The sequence below is a fragment of the Mya arenaria genome, chromosome 3 (genome assembly GCF_026914265.1).
Source record: "Mya arenaria isolate MELC-2E11 chromosome 3, ASM2691426v1".
In the NCBI taxonomy this organism is placed as follows: domain Eukaryota; kingdom Metazoa; phylum Mollusca; class Bivalvia; order Myida; family Myidae; genus Mya; species Mya arenaria.
The window spans coordinates 86,658,438-86,682,854 of NC_069124.1; the positions used below are offsets into that span (position 1 = coordinate 86,658,438).

At 35.7% G+C, this 24,417-nt stretch overlaps 2 protein-coding genes and 1 pseudogene across 2 annotated transcripts; all 3 read right to left on the reverse strand.

The window, feature by feature from the left end:
* Positions 1-4,020: 4,020 nt before the first annotated feature.
* On the reverse strand, positions 4,021-5,763 carry LOC128226373 (heat shock 70 kDa protein 12A-like). The gene has a single exon (XM_052936252.1). The coding sequence runs from the start codon at positions 5,761-5,763 to the stop codon at positions 4,021-4,023; it is 1,743 nt and encodes a 580-aa protein (XP_052792212.1).
* A 1,382-nt stretch (positions 5,764-7,145) lies between these two features.
* LOC128226374 (heat shock 70 kDa protein 12A-like) lies at positions 7,146-8,880 on the reverse strand (annotated as a pseudogene).
* A 5,420-nt stretch (positions 8,881-14,300) lies between these two features.
* On the reverse strand, positions 14,301-23,361 carry LOC128229083 (COP9 signalosome complex subunit 2). The gene is made up of 11 exons (XM_052940745.1): positions 23,282-23,361; positions 20,729-20,842; positions 19,723-19,803; positions 19,304-19,429; positions 18,471-18,638; positions 17,144-17,248; positions 16,546-16,715; positions 16,068-16,199; positions 15,452-15,632; positions 15,240-15,298; positions 14,301-15,032 (listed from the first exon to the last, which is right to left on the reverse strand). Exons 1-11 carry the CDS (start codon positions 23,327-23,329, stop codon positions 14,888-14,890), a joined length of 1,329 nt encoding a protein of 442 aa, XP_052796705.1. The 5' UTR covers positions 23,330-23,361; the 3' UTR covers positions 14,301-14,887.
* Positions 23,362-24,417: the final 1,056 nt, after the last annotated feature.

A 24,417-nucleotide genomic window follows, 5' to 3' on the forward strand; every position in this document is an offset into this window, starting at 1 on the left:
GGCAGCTACCATACAAATTGTATGCAAATTTTATGATTATAACGAGCTCTTTGGAATCAATACTGTTTGGTCATCAAAAATGGTCAATCTACAATTGAGCTCCCCAACACAGGCTGGCGATATAGTCCTGCTTTCAAACTCCCGCCGTGGCTTAAACGAGCTATTTAACATATGCTATAGATACGCAAACACATGGCGTTATCTCTACAACTCGGCCAAATGCGCGGCAACAGTTTTGCGACGGAAGAAAGTCATTGGCTGCACCCCGCAACTGGCCATATACGGCAACACAACTATACCAGAGACGGACGTATATAAACACCTGGGGATCGTACAGTCAACGAACAGAAAACATCCATCTGACATTGACGCTGTAAAGTGTAAAATTATGGGTACATTCCTATCAAAAACAGGAAAGGTGTCAGGTCATGCTGGACCGAATCTGGCCACGGCGTTGAAACTCTACAACACATGTGTCTTGGGTGCGAACTTTGGAACGGACTCACACGAGGAGACATACACCAACTTGAAGTGGCCCATCACTTTTGCCTAAAAAGAGCACAGAACCTTCCACATCTAACAAGGTTAGATGTGGTAACCGCTCTTGTAGGTGGCACTTCATTAGAGTCATACATCGACAAGCAGAAACTCGCGTTCTTTGGGCTACTGTGTAGAAGCTCAGCACAAAGCATCGTGAGACTCTTACTGCTACACAGACACTTTCAGTACAAATATTGTGCCACACAAAAACTAGGCTTTATGCCTAATATAACGCGAATTCTTGATTCACCTTATAAACTAAACCTAGTCAAAGCGTCATTCCCAAACAAGTACATCTGGAAACGTATCTGCAAGACAGCTGTCTACAACCACGAAGTGAATGCATGGAATGCGAGAATGGACACAAGCTCTGACTTTGATCTGTTTAAACAAATCCATCCGCATTTGCGCATATCAAGTGTGTGGTCCGTCGCGAGAGCTCGTCCAGAGAACCTCTCCCTCACGAAGCTGCTAGCATGTCTGTGCTGCTAGCGTCCCCCAGGCCAGCCGATTGATTGCCGTATATGTCATCGACAATACAGCCATGAGCTCGAGCGCTTGATGTTCGAGTGTTGCTCAAATAACAATAGCTATTCGCGACTTTTATTCCTGGAGGCGATGAAAAGTTTCAATGGACCGATGTATGACTTACTTAATACGATATCGAGACAGCCATTCATTCTATACACACTTGGCAAAATCGACGAAAAATTGATAAACGGATTATGATGAGTTACTTCATTAATATCTTCATTCTTGCGATTATTATCATTATTATTATTATTATTGGTGTTATTAAATTTGCTCATTGAGTTTCGAAGTGAATAACAATACTTAAAAGTAACTTTATGCAGTATACTGCTGTATATATTATACCATTATAGGTTAACATAACACGTTTGTTGTATTGTGTTTGTATTTATTTACTATTGACTTGTACATATTATTGTTACATGTTTATGGATGAAAAACTACATGTTTAAATCCAAATAAAATACATTCTGATTCTGATTCATTCTGATTCTGATAAAGGTACTCGATGTACATTAATACCCGGACTTCCTTATCAACTGTGCAATGATTTATTTAACTAAGACGCATTAAGATGCATGCAGTTCACCAATAAAGATTCTATGGTAGGATTAAAAAATAAAGTTTTAATCGAGTTGAAATAAGAATACTGTAATTATGTTTTTTCGATTTTAAATTTAATATACAACATGCTCAATGCATGGTCTTACATGTAAACATGTGTCTTACGCAATTTAAAGATATCATCATGAATATTTCAGTATTGCTTCCTGAAACGCTATTTAACTGAAACATCCAATTAAGTCATAATTCAAAGATCTAAAGTCGCGCGATGCAGATGATTGGTTTTTAAGTTCAATTCAAAGTCATATACTGTATGTGAAATAAACGGACACAAGGACTTCCTATTAAGCCCTAGTAGCCTTAATTGTTACTTATTGTTTCATTAGCGTAGAAAATAAATCAGTATTCTGAGAGAAGAAGTCCAAGCCTATCCTGGCGACCTAATCTTGCTGCCATATTTGATGTATTCATGGGAAAATAATCTTCCTTGCTTTCGCTATGTTTAGGAATCAACCCATTCCGTCTATTACAGATTGATTTTATGTATAACCATAACTATGTCATTTATTCGTATTTATGAATGAAGCAATCACAATACATGAGAGGTCAATAACAATAACTACTTCCTGTTTTATGATAAAGTGATGCATACAATATAACAAAGTATTATTTCTTGAGATCGTGAAAAAGGGAATGATAAATTGTTGCAATTGGTGTTTAGTTTTTCAATTTAATCATTACAAAAACAAGCATGACCTCCACGTAAAAATAAATTAGTGCAGGTAATACTTTTTTTAAAGAGATCAACGAAAAAGTAGAGCTATCATTAACATGACTCTTGCACAACGCTCTGACAGATGACATTATTTTAATAGTATGAGGCACTATACCAACAGAAATGCAAATCCATGTAATTTTATGAAGCATATGTAGAAGAAGACTCAACTCCAAAGTTAATAAAACTTAAACACTAAACAATTTACAATTTACGATGACAATGTGCACCAAGTATAACATCATACCTCTAAGGGGTATAACGTGAAAAGTAAGTTTTGTACACATAACTATTTTGTCGAAAGCCTTTAAGGCCTGCAATAACATGGACTTTAACATTGATTCTATAAAGTCTTACTATTAAAAACAAAGACACACTGTAGATAATCACACCAATGCAAGCATAGATTTTTAACACAATACGTTATCAACAAACCAGTGCATTATACATGAACATACCTTAACAAACCAGTGCATTATACATGAACATACCTCAACAAACCAGTGCATTATACATGAACATACCTCAACAATCCAGTGCATTATACATGAACATACCTCAACAAACCAGTGCATTATACATGAACATACCTCAACAAACCAGTGCATTATACATGAACATACCTCAACAAACCAGTGCATTATACATGAACATACCTTAACAAACCAGTGCATTATACATGAACATACCTCAACAAACCAGTGCATTATACATGAACATACCTCAACAAACCAGTGCATTATACATGAACATACCTCAACCAACCAGTGCATTATACATGAACATACCTCAACAAACCAGAGCATTATACATGAACATACCTCAACAAACCAGTGCATTATACATGAACATACCTCAACAAACCAGTGCATTATACATGAACATACCTCAACAAACCAGTGCATTATACATGAACATACCTCAACAAACCAGTGCATTATACATGAACATACCTCAACAAACCAGTGCATTATGCATGAACATACCTTAACAATGTTTAGACGATTAACAACTGTCAACGTCCCACCAACAGACACATAACCTACCGAGGGTCGTTATAAAGACAACAAGCCACTATATGCGATGATCGAGTGTCGTCCTGAGAAATTTCTTTCTAAGGACAATATCGATGGTTAGTATTTCCATGTGCTCATCGATTTTTATTTTATAGATAATTTTACATTGTATCATTGAACAAAAACTGTACACTAAATGTTGACATTATAATGTGAGCGGCAATGTTTACATCGGCTTTCATTTGATGATTGCCCCACTAGTAAGAAATTTCTCGAATGTAGGGACAGGCCAGGATTTGGGCAATGTCAGAAACAGTGATTACATCTGGTGCTGCTATTGCAGGAAAGGTAATGAAAATATTTTACGCCTATGCAAAACACACTCAATGATAAATACCATCCAGTCCTTAAAAAAGTCCAAAAGTTCTAAGCACAAAACAATTTGTGTACGCCTGATGTAAAATATCATCTAATACAACTGATCCAATTGTTTTGTGGTGACACTATTTATCTACTGTTTCATAAGTGATAACTCACATAATTTGCTGATTAGCTAGGTAGGTTATCTAGAGATATCCGGCATTTTTTTCCAGCTCAGAAGCTATATTCAAGACGCTTCTCAACATCGATCTCATTGGTTTTATTACAAAATTTCAGTACGAGTTCCGTTTCCCCTACGACAAGTTGCTGTTCGTGGACGAGATTGTCTGGCCAGCCTCCTTGCGGGGGATTCATTTCAATGCTCCCGACCTCCTCACATCCATGATCAGACGTGCAAAACTTTGGATCTGCATGTGTAGACCTCCACAGTGAAGTGATGCGTGTTTTATTCTTCGTATCCTGTTGCTGATATTGGGTTATAGATTTTCGTTGAAATACCTGTCCATATTCTATAGCTTGCCCTTTTGTTATTAGTTTATGAAACACTGCACGGCATTGTGGGAGGTTTTCATGATACTCTTTAAGCTCTTGGGGATGAAGCTCTTCGTTAAAAGGAACTACAGAGTAGAAGCCGAGCGTAAATCTCGACCTTCTTTTGATGGTATTTCTAGGCTTGAAACCTAGCAAAACCGCCCCTTTCACGACAGCTAATCTCGAATCGGGAATGGTTACAATCTCAAAACGTGGAAATGCAGCTTTAATCTGCTCTCTTACGTAGTCGGATTCGGAGTACGCACCAGCAAGAAGAAGTATCCTTATGTTGTCCTGTGCACATTCCTTTTGAATTTCACTTAGTAGTTCGAGAATTCCTTTAACAGAATGCTCAAACAAACTTTTCATCGCACTGTTAGTCAGTTTTAAGCGATAACCTCCCTGTCGTATGAAAGTAATATCACTACCAGACTGTTCCTTTAATTTGGTTGTTAATTCTGAGTCTGTGTATTTGTATTCATCCTTGTAGACTGAAATTAGCTCGGAGCTCAAGTTAAATGTTGCTCCCAAACTGTCAGTTTTGAACTCACATTTTCTAACCTCAAAATTCATCATAAGATCGCCATACAACGTAGGAAAAATTTCTTTATATTTCTCAATGACATATGTTCCGAAAAGTCTCTCCAGCAATTCCGCAAAAGCCTTGTTAACCATGGAGCCGCCTGCATTTCTTCCTGTAGCTGAGTACAGTTCACTCAAATAATTCCCCCTTAACACCTCGTGAACGCACATGTCCACCGTCCCTCCACCTAGATCCGCAAGGATGTATTTTTGACCTGGTGAAAATGGCTCGACTTTGAACCCTTTTCTTTCATATTTGATGTCCAATGATGTGACATACACGGATGCAGCCTCAGGTTCCAACACCAGTCGTATGTTTTGGAGGTTCATGCCTGCATTTGCAGCTGATTCCAGCATAAACTGCCGTGCAGATGCACTCCAAATCGTAGGCACTGTCACTGTCCATCCGATGTTGCTTTCATCGAAAGTTGCTCCCTTCTGAACTTTGCTACCGTTCACGTGTTTGACTATTCTTTTTTTGAATTCATTCAAAACCAGTCCAAATATTTGCATCGCATCCATCTTCTTCCCCGAAACGTCCGTCAGCTGAGGGATATTTCGCCGTAGCAAACGGTCACCGTACAAAGTCATTTTGAATTGTTGAAAGAAGAAGTGGTTGAATTGAGACTCCAAATCCATGTCATTGTATGCATAGAAGGCTTCATTGCCAAACGCCCTAAACGTTCCGTCGTGGTTAAGAAGCACACATGTCATTTCTCGATCCTTCGGCTCCATGGTGTATACCTCATTTTCTCCGTTGAACATAAAGGCGTAACCTGTGAAAGTCGTACCGAAGTCAATGGCAGCTTGCACCGGATGCTCCGTACTTTGGCTGCTACCCATAATGGCAAAATCCTACCTTCCAGCAGTAAAACTTTAAGGACTTAAATTACTACATTGTGAACATACAAATACGATCATGAATAGTTACAATGAATCTGCTGATATCTTATTTATAAACTGTAGTTATCTTCCTGCTTTTGTTTCATAGTCATGTGCATAGTTTTATAGGTGAAGGTGATAACAAAAAAGATAGCGCCCACTCTGAACTTATTTGTTACAAATTTATTATGATTAGGGAATAAACATGTATACAAATAGTTTCGAGATGTTGATACATGCAGTTTGACCAAAATGAAGTATACGCATTGTTTTATAAAGTCAAAATAAAGTTTTATCGCAGTACTACTTAAAAATGTGGTTTGCAGAACAATGTCCATGTTTAAAATTTAAAACTTCCGTGTTGGCTAATGTTTTATCCATTTTCATATACAAGAAAGTATGATCGACGGAGTAATTGAATTTAACAGATTGCCAGGACATGCACAACACTCTCCAACAATATTTAAGCGGCATTTCTTTAAAACCAACTCCCGAGAAGATACTTGTTTCTCCTAGTAAATCCCTTCGGGAAATGTTTCCAAACGTATTCAACAGCAAGTCACAGGTGCATGATAGTTTAGACAATTAATGAAGTTATTTGCAAGGAGGCAGACGAAAACAAGTTATACATGAAGTAACAATTATTTCTAACAAATAGTTACCATCCTATTGGTTTCGATAGCTCTTATATAAAGAAGTAACCACGCACTGTTGGAATCAAATTCCATGTTAAGGGCTTGAGTTTGGTGATTGTTTCCATGTTAAGGGCTTGAGTTTGGTGATTGTTTCCATGTTAAGGGCTTGAGTTTGGTGATTGTTTCCTTGAAGAAATACACAAGTTCATGAGTGTCATTGAAAGTTTTATTTTTAACTTAAATGTCATCAAATAAGTAGGGAAAATGCTGTTATAATATAAAGGTGTTTGATTATTCATGTGTGTGCATTAATACAATACAAGTACAGGGACAATCTATATCATTCTCACAATCATATTTGTTAGACAAAATTGACAATGAATATTTCAAAACCACGAACAACTTTACTCGCAATGTGGAGGGTAGTGTGTGTACACATCAGAAAAACCTTCCTGATAATATTCGTTAAAGCCAGAACTTTCTATACTTTAATGTCGCATATTAATCTCGCGAGTATATGAATACACCATTAACTGTGATGTAGACGCAAATTATCCTTTGAAAATCATATAGAGAAACTGTTTTGACATTCAATTTTAATATTTTTTTTCTTGAACATTTGAAGTCAGTTCTATGTTTTTATTATCACATAAGACCGCATAGCTGAATTCTGGACTTGTCACTTCGTTTCTATAGCTTAGGTAGTTACTAGAACAGACAATCCACGGTAACGGCTTTCTCAATTTTGTTTGTCTTGTCATAAAATGTTATGCTAAGTTCTGTTTCAGACACTGTCATGTGTTGTTCGTGCCGTAGAACTTCCGGCCAGCCTTCCTTTGGAGGAGCGATTTCAACTTGCCCGACTACCGTACTCTGGTATTCGTCGGTGCAGTATTTTGGGTCAAGCAAAGGTGATTTCCATACGGATGTTAAACGTTTCTGCATCTTAGTCTTTGGCACCATATATCTGGTAATAAATTCACGGACAAATGATTTACCATACTGGACTAGCTGTCCCTTTTCGATCAGTTTATGGAAGACAGCTTTGCACTGAGGTACACCATCGTGTTATACCTTTAAATGGTCAGGATGTTCACCTTCTTGGAAATTGACAACTGAGTAAAATCCATATGTATATTTGGATCGTCGCTGGATGATGTTTCTTGATTTCTCTGCCATTAGGACTGCTCCTTTCACGACAGCAAGCCACGGGTCATGCACTAACATAAGTAATATGTTTTCAAATGTTTCTTCAATTCGTTGACGGACATAAAACGAGTCAGAATATGCACCTGCAAGCACCAGTTTAACCGGGTTGTCTAACGGGCATCTCTTCATGATATCAGTAAGAAGTGAAACGATTTTATCAACAGACCTGTCGAACAGCTTCTTCATAGCATCTGTTGACAATCTTATTTTCACTTCCTCGTCATCTAGAAGAGAAACTTGATCACCGTACTTCGAAATAATATCTAACTTCAACGTCGCATTGTGACGATATGGTAAGAATATCTTGCCCCAATGGTAACGTAACAGTGGACATATTTACTGTACTGAATTCTCGTTTTCTCATCTCAAACTGATCAATTAGAGTTGAATAGTAAAATTGGAATCTTTGCCGGTACTCTTCCACAACATCATTGTCAAATATATCCACCAACAGGTGTTCAAATGCTTTGTTAACTACGAGGCCTCCGGCATTGCTACCTGAAGCACCATCCAATTCGCAAAGCTTTTCAATTTTCAAAATTTCGTGAACACAAATATCAACGGTTCCCCCTCCTAAATCTGCCAACACGTATTTTTGGCCTACTGGGAGAGTAGCTGTATTATGCTGTTTACCCAACACGATAGCAGTGTCGATGACATACAAAGCAGTTGCCTCCGGTTCAAGAACTAGCCGGAACATTTGTAGAACATTTTCTACAACTAGCCCCGCCTTCGCAGCCGCCATTACCATAAATTTGCGTGCAGACTCGCTCCATATTGTTGGCACCGTGAAAACCCAGTCGACATTATGCTCAAAAAAGTCGTCTCCCGGAACATGCGCAGGTATCCTCATAATATGTTCGCAAATGATATTTTTCAGATGTCTGAGTATGTGTCCGATAACAGTCATCGCGTCAACGGACCTTCCATGTTCGTCTACTATAGTGGGCATAGTGTTGGATGACATTGAAAACCGTTCAGTATGGTAGAGAACCATTTTGAAGTGTTCGATAAAGATCTTGTTATTTCCATTATCCAGTTCTTTGTGAGCACTTTTTGCCTCTGTTCCAAAAGAGTGAAAAGACAGATCATGATTTAGCAGCACGCATGTTGGTTGTCTGAGTGAGGTGTACAGCATCCTGTCGCCGGTAAACTTGAAAGCGTAACCAGTGTTGGTTGTCCCGAAATCCACGGCCACTCGGACAAGTTTCTTCCTGCTTTGTACTCCACCCATCTCAATATTTGATGATGATGTTGCAAATCATCGTATCAAATGTGAATTTAGCAGATTTCTTTCAGAATACTATTATGTCTGTGTTAAATTAGTATAAGTACTTTTCTGAATTTCATAATGCAGACCTTTTAAGTGTATGCGTGGTTCTATCACGTAGTTTAAGTTTTATCAATGTTCATAGCAATATTTGGACGATGATAAAATGTGAAAAATGCATTATCTTTTATTGAAATGATGTATAACCAGGTCAGATTTAAATTTTGAGGAAGTGATATTATCAAAAATTATTATCTCTTAGAAAAGCGTAACATATATATAATATTTTGAATTAAAGGTTTTTTGACTGTATGTTTTGATAGTTCAAATACGTCCTAGAGGAATAAATATTATTCGAAAGCACAGTTACATTTACATGTATTTCAAATTCAGTTAGGCATTGTTTTATAATCTAATTCCATATTCATACCTAGATTCATTAAATTAAACTCTTTTTCGCCTATAATATTTAAGGATGTATTTTGTCAATATATGTATACTTTTCATAAGAACATTCTAGAGTTTTCTATTTGTTTCATGTATACCCCCCCCCCCAACATATTTATAGAATTTGAGAGAAAATTCCTAAGGAACTGGAACATTTTCATTTAGGATTACGAGCCAACTTCTCTGACCTTTATTAAAGTGTCTTTGAAAGGTAAGGAACGTTTCACCATTACTAGAAAATCTTGGATTTGAGTAATTTATTCAGTGTAAATTACATTTCAACCTGTTCTGTGAATTATCCTGAAAGTGTTGTTTTATTTAACTAATGTTCCTATAGTGGTGTTCAATATTTCAAATGGATTTAATTATGTTGACATCATTTTTTGAAATAGAACAAATAATAATTTTCCACATGTATAATTGTGCATGTCCTTAGAGTCCTTTCCTGTTACAAGTCATACCGCTGTAATACACTGTACGATAGTACATATTCTTTTTTATTTTTGGTTGTCAAGATTGCACTGGAATTAAAATGTCAAAATGGTCAAAGTCAAGTTAGTATCATTATAATCATTATTATTTATTGTCAAATACAAGAGAAGATAGACTAGAGATGTACTTGTGAAACTATGATGATATTTGGCATACTTTTTTTAAATAAACAATACCCAACCCTATGTGTGTCTTCTAACATTTTTAGGTGCGTGGTTGCTGCGCTGGTGTCAAACTAAAAATATATCCATTGCGTTGGTAGTTCCTCGATTTCTTCGCACTATGACTGCAGGACGAAAGTCTAACTGATAGATCTAGTCTAAACTTTGAGCCACAAACCAAAGTATGTGTTGATGTCTACAGGGAAGAGTTGTGGCTTTGTTGGTAATATTTTCGATTTGTTTTCATAAACCTGAATGTATTGTAAAAATAAAGCATTTTTTTCAAATCTCGATATAAGAAGAGATTAATATCAAACTTTAGTAATAGCAACTATAAAAGTTGTAGACACTACTGAATGTCTCCATGTTCTGTAAATAAGATGGATCTTGGATGAAAACTAATCCAGAAACATAGGTATGCCTACCTTCCCACCTTTTTATATTTTCAAGATGCTAGCGAAAACAAACATTTTGTACTGTTTATTCGTTTTGGCCTTATTTTCAAGGATACGCCTTTCTGAGTCTGAAACTCGAGATTAGAATGTAAGTGAAAATGGGCAATGTACCCAAACCATGTAAGTATGCTAACAATAAATTGGCACTAGTCGACGGACGCTTTTTTGCTACCCTTTCAAAATTGAGTGTGTTCATCCGCCTAAATGTTCCGTGTGTTGTCGAGGTCTTTTGTTATAGTTTACGATTTCTTCCAAAAACAAAAAAAACTCTAAATGATATTAATCTGCGAATATGTTTTTCGTACAGGACGAGTTGCAAATGTCCGTTTTCTTATTGTTTTCGCAAGTTATACAAATAGTGTGGTCGTCTGAATCGCCGATTCCATATTTGTTTTAAAAGTTCTTAAAAACAACAACATCAAGAATGACATACCGTATACCTCATGAAAGCCAAAATCAATTTGCGTAAGGTGTGCTAGGACTTTTTTAATTCGATTATCGTTAAGAAGGAACATATACAACATGCGTTTTGTTTGGTCAATTTTCCCTTGGGCGTTCACATTTGTTGTCACATGAATTGCATGCTTCCTGACAGTGAGTTTTGTAGAAGTTAAATGCATTATGTAAGCTTTATGTGCTATTGAAATGTGGACTGTAATATCAACACATTAACGTTCGAAATACCTCAAAGGTTAAATTATGATATGCGTTTTACATGACACGTAATACCCGCGTGGGTGAATAGACTTAGCGCAAATCCGCACGCGTTACTTAAACTGTATACAATCTTTTACACACATTTTTTTATCGGGGCTCTATACTGGGGAGTGGGGGAAGGGGGTCATTGCGTGTGTGTTTTGGTATGGGTGGAGCTATAGGGGGTTGTATATTGACGTTAACAAAATTAACTGTTTACACCAACTCAGTATTATCAAATGTTTATTATATGCTTTTCCGTGGTTTATAGAGATTAATCAGTGAAATAGAATTGACATTTCACTGTTTCAAACAGTCAAATATCAACTTGATAGTTTTCACTGTTTCGAAATTTTAACCCGGTCTCATTGCCAAATAACACGCCAGTAAGCACTGGGTCGTAATCAATAAGCATCTTAGTAACAACTTTCAACTTAGAGAACGATGCCTTTTTTCTCATTTGAATTTCAAGAAAACGAGCAAAGTTGGTACCCCAAAATATGAAAATAAGCAAGAAAATGGTCTAAACGATATATGGATATGAACACATATGATGTAAAGAAGCGGGTGTTTAAAATAATCGATGACAAAAATTACGAAATCATAATTAAGTTGAAAATATTCACTAAGATGCTTATTGAATACGACCCCTGGGCTGGAACACAGTTTTAACGACGTAATTTCTGAGTAAGTTCGCATTCTATTTCAGCTTGTAAACACCAAAAGTAAGTATTTCACTCGTGGCTAAGCAACTCGTGTAATATAGCTTTGTCATCTAGTTTGTCATGGTTGAAAATATTTTCTACAGTAAAGCGACATATATTGTTCTGGAATTTTACTGCACCAACACCAATTTAGCCAGATTTTGTCTGATTCATAACATCATGAAATGCATTAAAACATCGAGACCAATAAGCCTGGACAAATAACGTCGTCTGAATGTGTCGTAATAAAGTCAGATATTCTCCTGAATTACGCAAACATTCCCGACCACCGCTGCAGCATGGACGGGACGATGCCTATCTTGTACAGCGACGATCCCTAGGACTGGACAAGTGCTAAAAGCCGATGCCTCCAGAGTACTGGACTGGCGTACATAATCTCCTTTAAAATCTTCTATTTACATTTGTACTTAATTTAGTCTACTTGGTAGAGCAATGACAATTTCATTTTACGGAAGCTTCAATTAAGTTACATGCACTTATGACTGCAAACAATAATATAACAAAAATAGTTTATTGCAATTGTTGGGTTACCGAAAGCAGCGATAGTGTACATGTCTTTTGAACCGCAGTCAAAGTTTGCAAGCATACTAAAAAGGCAATACAAATGAGAATATCAACAGTACATGCAAATCACATTACTCAAAATGCATACGTCAGCGCAACTATACATTTCTTTAACAAGTATTTTAAACAATCGTTTTACTTTAAGTGACCTTCATTTTGAGTTTTTTTGTGAAATAATAAACAGAGTCCGAGTGGGCTTCTTTTTGACTGGACATGACCAAAATATATCTTAATCTAGATTTTATCGATTTCTATATTTTTACAGTTCCATGAGGACTGGGAGAAAAAATGTGGCCTTTACATATTAAATATTTGCTCTAGTGACTTTGTTTTCCCGGATTTGATAAAAAAACAAAACGATATTGACCTAAGTATAATAGGCATCTTTATGTACAAGTTCCACGAAGAAAATGTTCCCAGGTTTCACGAAGAATATGTGGCTGCTGGCAATAAGGAACATCGGATGAGGGACCAGAAACCCACTTGTTCAATTTATGGCGAAAACTATAGTTGATATTGTTCACATGCAACATGTTGATGTAGCACGTATATACACAGCGTTTTTGCTTCGATCTTATTTTGTAAAAGTTAAGATATGGTTAATGTATTTTACATACGTAAAATCCTAAAAAATATGGTAGATCATGTCAGCTGCTTCTGAACTAACACAGCTTCAACAAGAACTGTCACAGTCATGTGAGAAATGCTCCCGATTGGGCCTTACGGACGTATAGCCATTATTGCATTATAAAAGCACAAGAGATGTTGGTAAAACATCAAAGCCACATAATGCCAGCCAATTTAGCATTTTGCATTAAATATCTGCGGAGTAATTTAAGGTCATGACCAACCTCTTTACCAAGTTTGAGGCCCGTAGGTCAAAGCGTTCTCTTAGTATTCATCGGACAAGGTTTTTGTGTTAAGGTCAGTAGCTGACATGCTGATCTAAAAAAATCAAAAGGGGTCATACACAGGTCATGACCAACCCCACTACCGAATTTGACGAACATATGCCTTAACATACTCTAGTTATCAATCGAGCCAGCTTTATGTGCTCAATGTCACAGCGATCATGACCGTAGCCTTCAAATTAAATAGGGGTCATCTGGTCATGGCCAACCTTCCTACCAAGTTTAAGGACTGTAGGGCCAGGCCTACTAGTTTTCAATCAGAAAAGCTTCTTGTGTCACAAGTCACCATGATCGTGATATTTTGACCAACCTCCGTACCAAATTTGAGGACCGTTGGGTCAAGCATACTCGGTTATTAATCGGAGGCTTTTGCGTAAAAGGTCACCACGACCGTGACCTTTGACCTAATGCACACAAAATCGATAGGGTCGTCTGCTAGTCATGACCAACAGGCCTACCAAATTTGAGGACCATGGGATCAAGCAAACTCTAGTTATCCATCAGAAAAGCTCTACAAAAAAGTTTGAGGACCGTAGATTCAAGTATACTAGATATTAATATTATTATCAACCAATTAGTTATCAATCGAACAAGCTTTTTGCCTTCAAGATGAAAATGACATACTGACCTCAATATCAATACATGTAGGGCATCTACTGTTCATTGACCAACATCCCTAACAAGTTTGAAGACCATAAACCCAATCCTACATAAGTTAACAATCAGGCAAGGTTTGGTATACCGACAGTGACATATGCAAAGCAATATACACCAACTTCTCTGAAGGGGGGCATAACAATGACATTAACTTCTTATTAACTTCTTTGGCAATTTTATCATAATTATTTTAGATTTCTACAAAAAGCTGACACGCCTTCTATGCTAGCCAACATTCCCTTCACTCATGGGACTTATTTACAGGAAAGACTGATATTAAGACATCCTTTTTGCTTTTATTATACAACAAAATAAAAGTATCACAATAACATTCATCATACAATGCAGAGCATGACAAAAATGAATACAGGAACCAAGGCTGTTTACATGCATGTTGTTTTAGCACCATTCCATGCAAATAATCTTGAATGGTCAACTCTATAGTATTACCATTGCATTTATGAGTTTTGTTATTAAAAGATTATATCAGAAAAGGATTTAATGAATCACTCAATATCATATCTCTCAGGAATAGCACTTAAATGAATCACTCAACATCATATCTCTTAGGAATAACACTTAAATGAATCACTCAACATCATATCTCTTAGGAATAACACTTAATTATTAATGCATTGCTATCCTGGCTCATGGGGGGCTAAGTTGTATAAGTATATTTCAGAGGGATTTGTAACTTATCTGTTGTCTGGGCAACATTACTTGGTGAAAATAACTACTCTGTGACAGAAAGTATCCATCAGAACAAAAGGCAGATTTATATCAACCAATGTTCCAGAATAGAGATGTGAGCCTTGTCCTAGGAAGGACCACTGAGGAGTGTTCTTAACTGGACTCATCATGTCTCAAGCGATCTTATTGATGACAGCCTGGTGAAGTGAATGTAGCTGGAGAGTCCACTTGTCGAGGGCGTTGTAGCGGGCACACTGCTGACCCTCCCGGTCAAGCTCCAATACATGGTTCACTTGGTCAATACGGCCTTCAATTGTACTGTAATATACACAACTCATAAATACAAGACTCTGAGTGTTCATCCATATATACAATTTTGTGCTATTATTTAAATCCATTTTACACCAAATCTGTAGCCCAGTTATTAAATATCAAAACAAATGTGAATCCTGGGTGTGAGACAGATTATTCACTAAAATATGACTTTTTCAAATAAATGTAAAATACACAAAAAAATAGACTTACTTGTCTAAAATACATGACACAAGGAGATTTTCTACTTCAGATGGATCAATATTCAGTTCCTGAAAATAACATGAATACTTGACATTCTGGGTATTAACTGTGTATAATGTGTTTAATAGTGTGACCAGGTAAATCCTTCAAATAATGACGCTCTCTAAATTTATATAGTTTATTGTCAAATTATTTACATACAATGATTGGTCAACACTTACCTTTGAGATGAAGGGAATGTGGATTCTTGTGTAAGGCTTTATGAGTTTTATGAGAACTTGCGTCCTGATGTTTCGTAGCAAGTCCTCGATATGTTCTCGGATAAAGGGATCCTCCATGATGTTTCGCCTATTTGTACGCAAGATCTTCTCAAACTCATTTATATCATTGTTCTGATAAGAACTGAAAGGGAAAACATTTCTTCTGGATCCAAGCTTGAAATTGCAGGTATCAGGTGCACTTTAACAGAACATGAATACATCTGAACTGATGCAATTCAATAATACTGACTATTACAGAGGTATTACGCAGATTAGCAGTCATTTAAGTTTCCCAACTCATCAAGTATGACAAATCTTGATCTAAGGATATAAATTACCATCCCTTTCTACATAAATCTAAACAAATTAATTTTTCACCATTTATTTCTCTGAAGAGCCAATTTCGGCCTGAAATCGACCTTAGAAAAGAATGTCAAAAGCTTCGTTACTGTTTGTAAGATGCAGGCATTTTTTACATCGAAATCTGAGGGGAAAAAGTGCGTCTTATAACCAGTCGTTTACGGTACAATGTATAAATATCAATTTAACTACATTAGCAGGCTGCTAGCAGTACTACCTGACAAGGTTGGTCATTGCGAGTATTTCTGGGTCGTTCTTGTAGGGTTTGGTTTCCTGGGAGTCAAACGGGTTGATGCCAGACTTCATAAGCATATTTGCCAGAACTAAATACTTCAAGCATGTTGTTCGCCTGAAAATATCAACAAACAGTCACTAACAAAACTGGATCTGAATTTACTTATTTATGCTTTAGAGTACAATTATGACAGGTTTCTTGAGATCATTGTATGTCAACTCCACAGAGGAATTGACAATAAGTGTATTTTAATGTACTGTATTTGGTCAATAAATTAACAAAACAATTGACTTTTGGATTTTTTTTAAATATTAAAACCCTGGTTAAGAATTTGAATTAAGAAGGTATTACAGCTGAACGTTAATAGACCAAAGACTTATATTTGTTTGTGTGTGTAAAACACATCATACTGACAATTAGGCAGTTAAGCTGTAAAATTTTGACTGTTATCTGTCTATACCTAGGAGATCCAGATTCATCATAGTTTTTGAAGGCCTCAAAGAAGTCGGTGTGGGCTCTTTCATACTCTCCCTCTCGGAGGTGCATCTTTCCCCCGCACTCCCGTATAACACCCATAATCAGTGGGTGGGGAATGGCAGACTTGATGTGAAGGGACTGTTCATATAACGCCTATAAATACAAAGTCAGGAACATTACAGTTATAAACAAGTCATCATACAGCACATTTTACTAACTCTATATACATGCATCAAGATTGATAGTCATGACTTTAAACAACAAGAGTGCTGTGGATTTATGGGCCATGCTATACACGTGGGAACTATCTCTGCAATCATATATTTTGAGTTATGGCGAAGGCTAAAGTTTTTGCAATGCAATAAAAATGATGCTAACACCAATGCTATCACAATAGTGAATGCACGACTTCTTCTCTTCAAAAGACAGAAAAGCTCAAATGTATCTGAGCTTGATAAAAATTTATGTGAACAGTATTCAGTCGGATATTGTCAATGATTTATTAAAATCCTGTTACAGAGATATTGTTCCCTTCAATCTGTCATGTTCAATTGATGTTGATGATAAAGCTATGTTGTTACCTTGAGTTTCTTGTTGTTTTTCTGTTCTGTGTACATCTGAATCTCGAGGGCGTAAATCTCCAACAGTTGAGTTCCCTTCTTCAAGTCATCCTCACCATCATCAGTCTATAAAACCATCATCAAGCATATTTATAACTTTAACTTACATTATTTTATTTGGTGACAAATATGTAAAAGTAGATGGTTGTGGACAGAAGCATGATCATGAACACTTGCACTCTATGTTGAGAGGGTTTGTCCTAATCAATATTAAAATCATTCATATCATTTATGGAATGAATGAGCTGACACAAACAATATAGAATATGAATTGGGAAAGTTTACATTTTCAGATCCTATTACGGAACTTTAAAGGAAAAGGAATTGATTGTGGATATACAGTGTTTCATTTGATGTAATAAGCATATGTGTCAACTTATTTTGAAATCATTCTTTGAATTAACAGAAATAAGCTTTTTACTCTAGATAAAACCAAGGAAAGAAAAATGGTTCTGGTACACTAAACTCCTCCTCAATAAGAGCTTTCTGTATGTGACATTGGAATCAATACCTAGAAGAACTTTAGAGTCATGCTCAGGACAAACATTAAGTATAAAAATAAATAATAGGCAATAACTCTCAATACACCAAGATAGAATTATGGTTCCTGTGTACTGCACTCCTCCCCAAAAAGCTATCTCTGTATTTGAAAATTTCTTGTTACTGCCAGGTTTGTGTTCAAAATGATCAAGAATTCTTCTTGATGTGTGGTCTTGTTTCAAATGCTAGTCTATTAAGGTATTTATTGTTGTAATGTCTCATGTAAGCCCGAACATTATGGATGTTATTATCTGTTTCTATGGCATTTTAAAAGACCATGCTTATATAAATCAAACTTTAACAATGCTTTTGAAAACTTTAATGCTTTATACAGAGTGCAAAAAACCTTTATTTTAATAATTTATAAATGACTTTGTTTTGGGAATTCAATTTAGAAAGAACATTTGATTTTTCTCAGAGCACACTTTGTTCAATGCGTATGTCCTGAATATGTTATATATATTGTTAAAATTGCTTACAATTTAGACAATACAATATTACATTAAATCAAAATGAGGTGGGTTTTAGTTGACTTTTAGTTGTGCAGGTAATGTAAAATTTCCATGCACTTGTATGCATTAGCAACTCTCTTTACCGTGTTTGATTTAAAGGCTTTTATATTTTGGTGTTTGTTCCTTACATGTTTGTAGTTTACATAGACAATTATTGAAATTGAATGCCATTCTTTGAAAGGTTTGAAAGTCTTGCTTTTTTATTGATTGTCAGTATAAAATGGGCAAGTGCTTACCTGACAGGACAGGTGTAGTTGTTTGAGGATTCTCTGAAGCTTGTTAAAGTCTCCCCTGTCAAAGTATAGCTTCCCAAGCTTTGTGTTAGTTTTAAACCATAGACGCTCATTCTTCGCTTCTTTCAATGCATCTAAAGTTGTCTCATAGAAATTCTGTAGCAACTCCATCTAGGAAAAAAGTGTTTTTAAAAAGATTGAATTTTTTTTAAAACAATGCTAAAGGATAGCTTGAGAGAGATATCAGCATTAAACTACACTAAAACAGATTATCCTACTTTCCCAACAACAAGGTGTGAGAACTGTGACTCTACAGAAGAGCATGATCTGTTTTATTGAATTTTAGCAACTATATATGGAACAAGGCAGTTGGAATAGACTGCACTAAATTGTGTGTGTTAAATTGAATGCGCAAACTTACAATACCACAATGCGACTAAAACAAGGTTTACAACATTTGAGCAAAGAGAGAACTTACATCAGGCAGATAACCATGTATTATGACTCTTATGATAATAGATTGTGTCGACTTATACAAACTAGAAATTTAAACTGAATACCATTTTGCAATGAAGTGTACTGGTATGCTTTTACTGGACTAAGAATCAAATCTCTTCTATGTAAATATATCAATCAAACATGCATACATTTTATATGTTATTTAATATAACATAAGATGAAATTGAAAAAAACTTAGCAAAGTACATTTTTTATGCTACGCCATGTTTGTTGTGTCCAACATTCACCGGTGGCCTGAATCGAATAAAGAATTTGAATCCTAAAAAGAGATGCTCATAGTGATAATTACTTTAGGTGGAACAATCAATGTCAATTACCTGTTTTGATGTAGAGATATAGTCCAATATCGAGTTGATGGATTTTTCGGAGTAATTTCTGGTGACTGCAGACTTGATGTATGTGAGAAGCAGCTTGTATCGTTTCATCATCTCATCATAGTTGCTCTGAAGTCGAGGTAACACTGCTCATTGTAACAGTTAAAACTTAACACAGGTTTGGTCGCCATTAAACACTCAATATATGCTGTCAGTTACAAATAAATGTGTCAATGGCTATTGAATTGGGTAAGTTGCTATAGTTATGAAGTTCACTTGATGAATCTTGGAAAGCCACAATTACAACAATATTTCTGACAAAAAAAAAACAACTAAAATATTACTAACTATATTATACATGTGTCACAAAATTGTTTGGACATGTATCAGAGATAGAAATATGCAGGTAGTGGGCACTTTACCAGTTTGAAGTTGATCTTGATCATCTGTTTGAGGGCCTTGAATCCCCATTCCCCCTTGTCCTTCCCTTCAAGCTCCAGCACCTGACACGAACAATGGTGATTAGTAGGTAGGTACACAGACCATTACAACAATCAAGTTGGAGTTTAATTATTGTGTATGAAAACATGAAAAAGGTTGTAAAGAAATTAAACTTCCAAAACCAAAGTTATTTCTTTAAAGAGAGTGCCATCACATCACACTGTGTTTGGGGTCTGCACTGGGTTGTGTGGTTAGCACCAAGGGTTTGATTCCCGGCCATTCCACCTAAATGGCTGTCAATGTGTCTTTTGACGAATTTATGACAATGACAGTCTCGAGACAGGGATATATAAGCAATGTCCAAAAAAAAAAAAAGTATCCCTGAAAGCTCATTGTTTTAGCAAATTCTCAGCCTGTGTGAAAGTGAGATTGGATTGTGGCAACCTAGCTGGACGAGTGGATTTCCTTCAGGTGCTCTAAATCCCTCTACAACACAAGATCACACTCTCACGTAATATCATGCCAATGAGAGTTATTTAAATAATGGTGTAATTACTTGTTTCCTGATGGTTGTGAAATAAATAAGTTTCAACTAATATAATATCCGAACACTGCACATTTGTAAATCCAGCTTTGTTCAATTCACAAGAGTGGTTGCATATTTGTTTATTGAAAATTTAAATGAAGACATGCAAAATTGTATTCAAATACTTCAAAGAAACATTGCTTTTTTTACATTTTGAAATATTATTTTCATTATTTCAATAAGTATCAATTCAATCAGGCTAACAAAGCCACATTCATCTTACATGGGGTTATTAAATGGGATTTTACAGCATGAAAGAAGTAAGCAGAACTCCAAGAAAGCACCATCAGGATAATGAAAGGAAACCAACTTAGAACTTGGTGAATCATTCAGGAAAACAAACTTTTATTTAAGCAATTTTCTTCAAAGACGTTAATGGAAATTAACATCCAATAGTTTACCTTTTGAAAATTGTCAAGAGCAGCTTTAGGGTCGTCATCTTTCAGGGCCTTGGAGTTGTAATACTGGTTTTCTAGGTCAACATCTGGCTCAGAGTTGCTCTCTTCTGAATATTCCTACATAGTAAGATAAGACCTGACATAAAAAATAGTTTCATAACTATGGTGATATGAAGGCAGTCTATATTCTATTAAATATTGTTGTGCTTTAATTTGATAATGATATTTGCCTTGAAGGCAGAAGTCAAAACTAAAGCTGTAGTGAAATGCTTTCAAGGCTTGTTCAAATTCAGATTTTATACATCAGGGCTACTTGATTTGTTTTTATTCCAAATACTAGTGTAAGAATTCAAGCTTATTCATTCAAAAGTCAAATTCTGATGACTTTGACAGCAGTGATAACATGCTCTGCAAAAGGAAGTGTTAAGGTTGGTTATTGAATAAAATACCTACAAAGCTTGAATTCTTTATTGTGGGTGCGCAGAATTTCACAGGTTGTTGCTTCACGGTAAACAAAGCATAAATATTGACTTTTCTTTTAACTATAGGATATAATATTTGCCAGATTGGGCAATATTGCCTGATAAGGCAAGTTTCACCAGCCTGTTCAATTGCACCCTCAATGTAAATTCAGATTAATATATAAAAACAACATACAACGGAAGTGGCGATAAATGCATTATGCAGGATAAAACAGGAAGTAATTGCTGTGTGGAATTTTATGAGCTTTGGATAAGAACCAGCTGCTCTGTTAGCTAAGCAGACATGAATTTGATCTCCTCTCTGGCAAAAAATTGTGGAATATTTTTTTAAATGACACATATTCACTATCTTGACCGACATAAATAAATAATTAAAAAAAAAAATAAAAAATAAAAAATAAAAAAATAAGAAAATATGAAATAAGTATGTATTACTGTATTCAGGCAATGTGACGAGCACCTGTGATTAAAACAGGTTAAGTAATGAAAAAAATGTAAAAAATGGAAGGGACTCCTAATTTCAGGAAGGGACACCTGATTTCAAATGTTGGTGTCCCTTCGGGATCCCTTGGAAAAATGGTTAGTGTCGACCCCTGATATTAGTTCCATGCACAAAAAATACATATCAAACATATAATTATGAGTTTGATGGTTTTTTCTTCATTTCATTCTGTCAAAACAAAACAATATATATGCATGAAGGGCACCTGCAAGGCTGCAGTTCACAGCGTTACAACAATCGGAACACTTCGGCCATGGCCGAGTTGTTACGATTATATTTACAAGGTCTATCTCGAAGCTTGTAGGAAGTGGCCGAGTAATTACGATTGGGTCGAGTTGTTCCGCTTGGCATAATTGGGGTCTGTGTTAGTCGAAAATAATAGACGTGTTATATGGGATTCTTCCAATCCCTGACGTCTAAACGGGAATGTGCAAAAAACGGGGGTGTTTTAAAAATATTAAAATTGTTTTAAGTGAAATATTTTATGGTTGAAATTGATCATAAAGAGTTATATTCATATTTTACCATGTAAGTGAAATGTTATTTTGCACTTATCAAGCATTTAATGCAATAAAACAAGTTGTTTACCTTTCCAATAAAACGAAAGTTGACTCACACAGACAACAATTATGCGAAGGGGAACAACTCGATACAATCGTAATAACTCGGCCTCCTCCGACAAAGCTTTGAGATAGACCTCGTTATACAGTCTTAACAACTCGGCCATGGCCGAAATGTTCCGAGCGATTTAAAACTGTGCCCTGAAGCCTTGCAGGTGCCCTTCATGTATATATCGGTATGTTTTGACAGAATGAAATGAAGAAAAGCTGTCAAACTCATAATTATAAGTTGGATATTTATTTTTTGTGTACGGAACTAATATGAAATAATATTATCTGGTAATATTTCTTGTTTTTATGATATTTTATAGACGCTATATGCTTTAACCCGGAATCCTGATCGGAACAACTACCCACTTTTGATACTAAACAATTTGTACTTGAAGGATTTGCCATATCAAAAATCTAAAAAAAAATCCGTCAACGTACAATTATTTGGACTAGGATCGGTGTCAGTCAAGTTTTGTTTCATTGGAACGGTGAATCATGTGTTTTAATGCATTTAATGCTTTGTTTTGTGCAAAATAGCTTTGCACTTACATGGTTAAATATTATCCCATATAACACATCTATTATATCTATTATTTTAGACTAGCAACGCATTTAGCCATAAAAGTTAAACATAAAACATCAATTTTCAATTGTAAATATGAAAACTGTAATCTAGCAGTCTAATATCACTGGTTTCCAGACATTTACGCAAAAATTGGATCATTCAACGAAAAATAAAATATTAAAAGATGTCAAACCTATCAATCTGTGAGAGTGCAGCTTTAAAAAATATTGTTTACAATTGTAATAAAAGAAAAATGCACGACCGGCGTATTTTGAACAAGCTAAAAAAAATATTTGTTTGCTACGTGAAGCTTTGACAACTTGGTGTCGAAATAAAGTCGTATGTGCAAATCTAAAAAATCAAGTGCAAAATTGCTGTTATTGAAAGTAAACTGACCAAATCATATTCTTCATCATCATCGCACATAAATTCGTCGTCCGACATCTTGTCAAATTTAACGCATGCGCATTGTTGTTTCCGAAAGTCTGGGCGCTTGCAAAGTTGTCGTTAATGCTCGGCTGCATACGGTACACCCTGTCGACTTTTACCTTTTTAATTAAAAATAAAAAAAGTAGTTTTCCGCGGAAGAGCATATACATCAGACGTAATTTCAAATTCAACAAAAAAGTTAAAAGTTTTTGTTTGGGAGATAGGAAAAGTGAATAGAATAACATGGAATTCAAAATAAGGCTAAATAGCATACTGTAGAACCAGCTAGGCTTTCTAAATTTAACGGCATTGACAGCTTGAAAGAGCAACAGAAGCGAAACATTTTAAAAGCTTCGAAACTTCCTTCTCTCAGTAAGTCAATTGTTAAGTACCGTGACATGTGATATATACATCAGGAACTGGATTGATAAAGACAGAAGGAGAACACCCGGCCCCATGGGCCTATATATGTCACCGTTATGCAAATTTAGCTATAAATGTACAATAATAAATAAATGCACAGAATAAATGCAGTGTCTTGCGATCTTCAAGAGGCTTAAATTAAACCTTTGTTCAAGAAAAATGACCGATCAGATGTCTTTAACTATACACCTCTTTGCATTTTATATATTGTATCATAGGTAATTGAAAGAGCACCAACTAGATTCGTTTTTTGTTAAAGATGGCATTTTGTACATATTCCAACGTGGCTGTATAGGAAACTACTCGAATGGTACCTGCCTTATACACTTGAGTGATTATATAAAAACACAAAGCTCAATCATGATCATGCTAGACCTCCAAAGTGCGTTCGCTACAGTTAATCATGTCATTTTTTGAGACAAATTGAAAGCTATGGGCGTGGAGTTTGATGTGTGGTTTTAAACTTTTGGCTACTGATTTTGTCTCTGTAGTTTTTCACATAAGTATTAACTCTTACTTATCAAGACGAAAGACGACAATATAATAATGTCTGTGTCTAATGTTAGGAATATTTCTTGTGGTGTATCCCAGGGTAGTATTTTGGGCCACATTTGTTTTTATGCTATATCAATCACATGAGGATTAGTATTAAAGAAACATGTAAATTGATTTGATATGCA

Excerpts from the sequence above, each read along its gene's own strand:
- LOC128226373 (XM_052936252.1), bottom strand. The coding sequence starts at position 5,763 with ATGGGTAGCAGCCAAAGTACGGAGCATCCGGTGCAAGCTGCCATTGAC.
- LOC128229083 (XM_052940745.1), bottom strand. The coding sequence starts at position 23,329 with ATGTCGGACGACGAATTTATGTGCGATGATGATGAAGAATATGATTTG. Across the intron at positions 15,633-16,067 it reads GCAATGACCAACCTTGTCAG|TTCTTATCAGAACAATGATA; the intron begins GTAGTACTGCTA and ends TTTCCCTTTCAG. Across the intron at positions 15,033-15,239 it reads GTGTCATGTATTTTAGACAA|TACAATTGAAGGCCGTATTG; the intron begins GTAAGTCTATTT and ends TGTATATTACAG.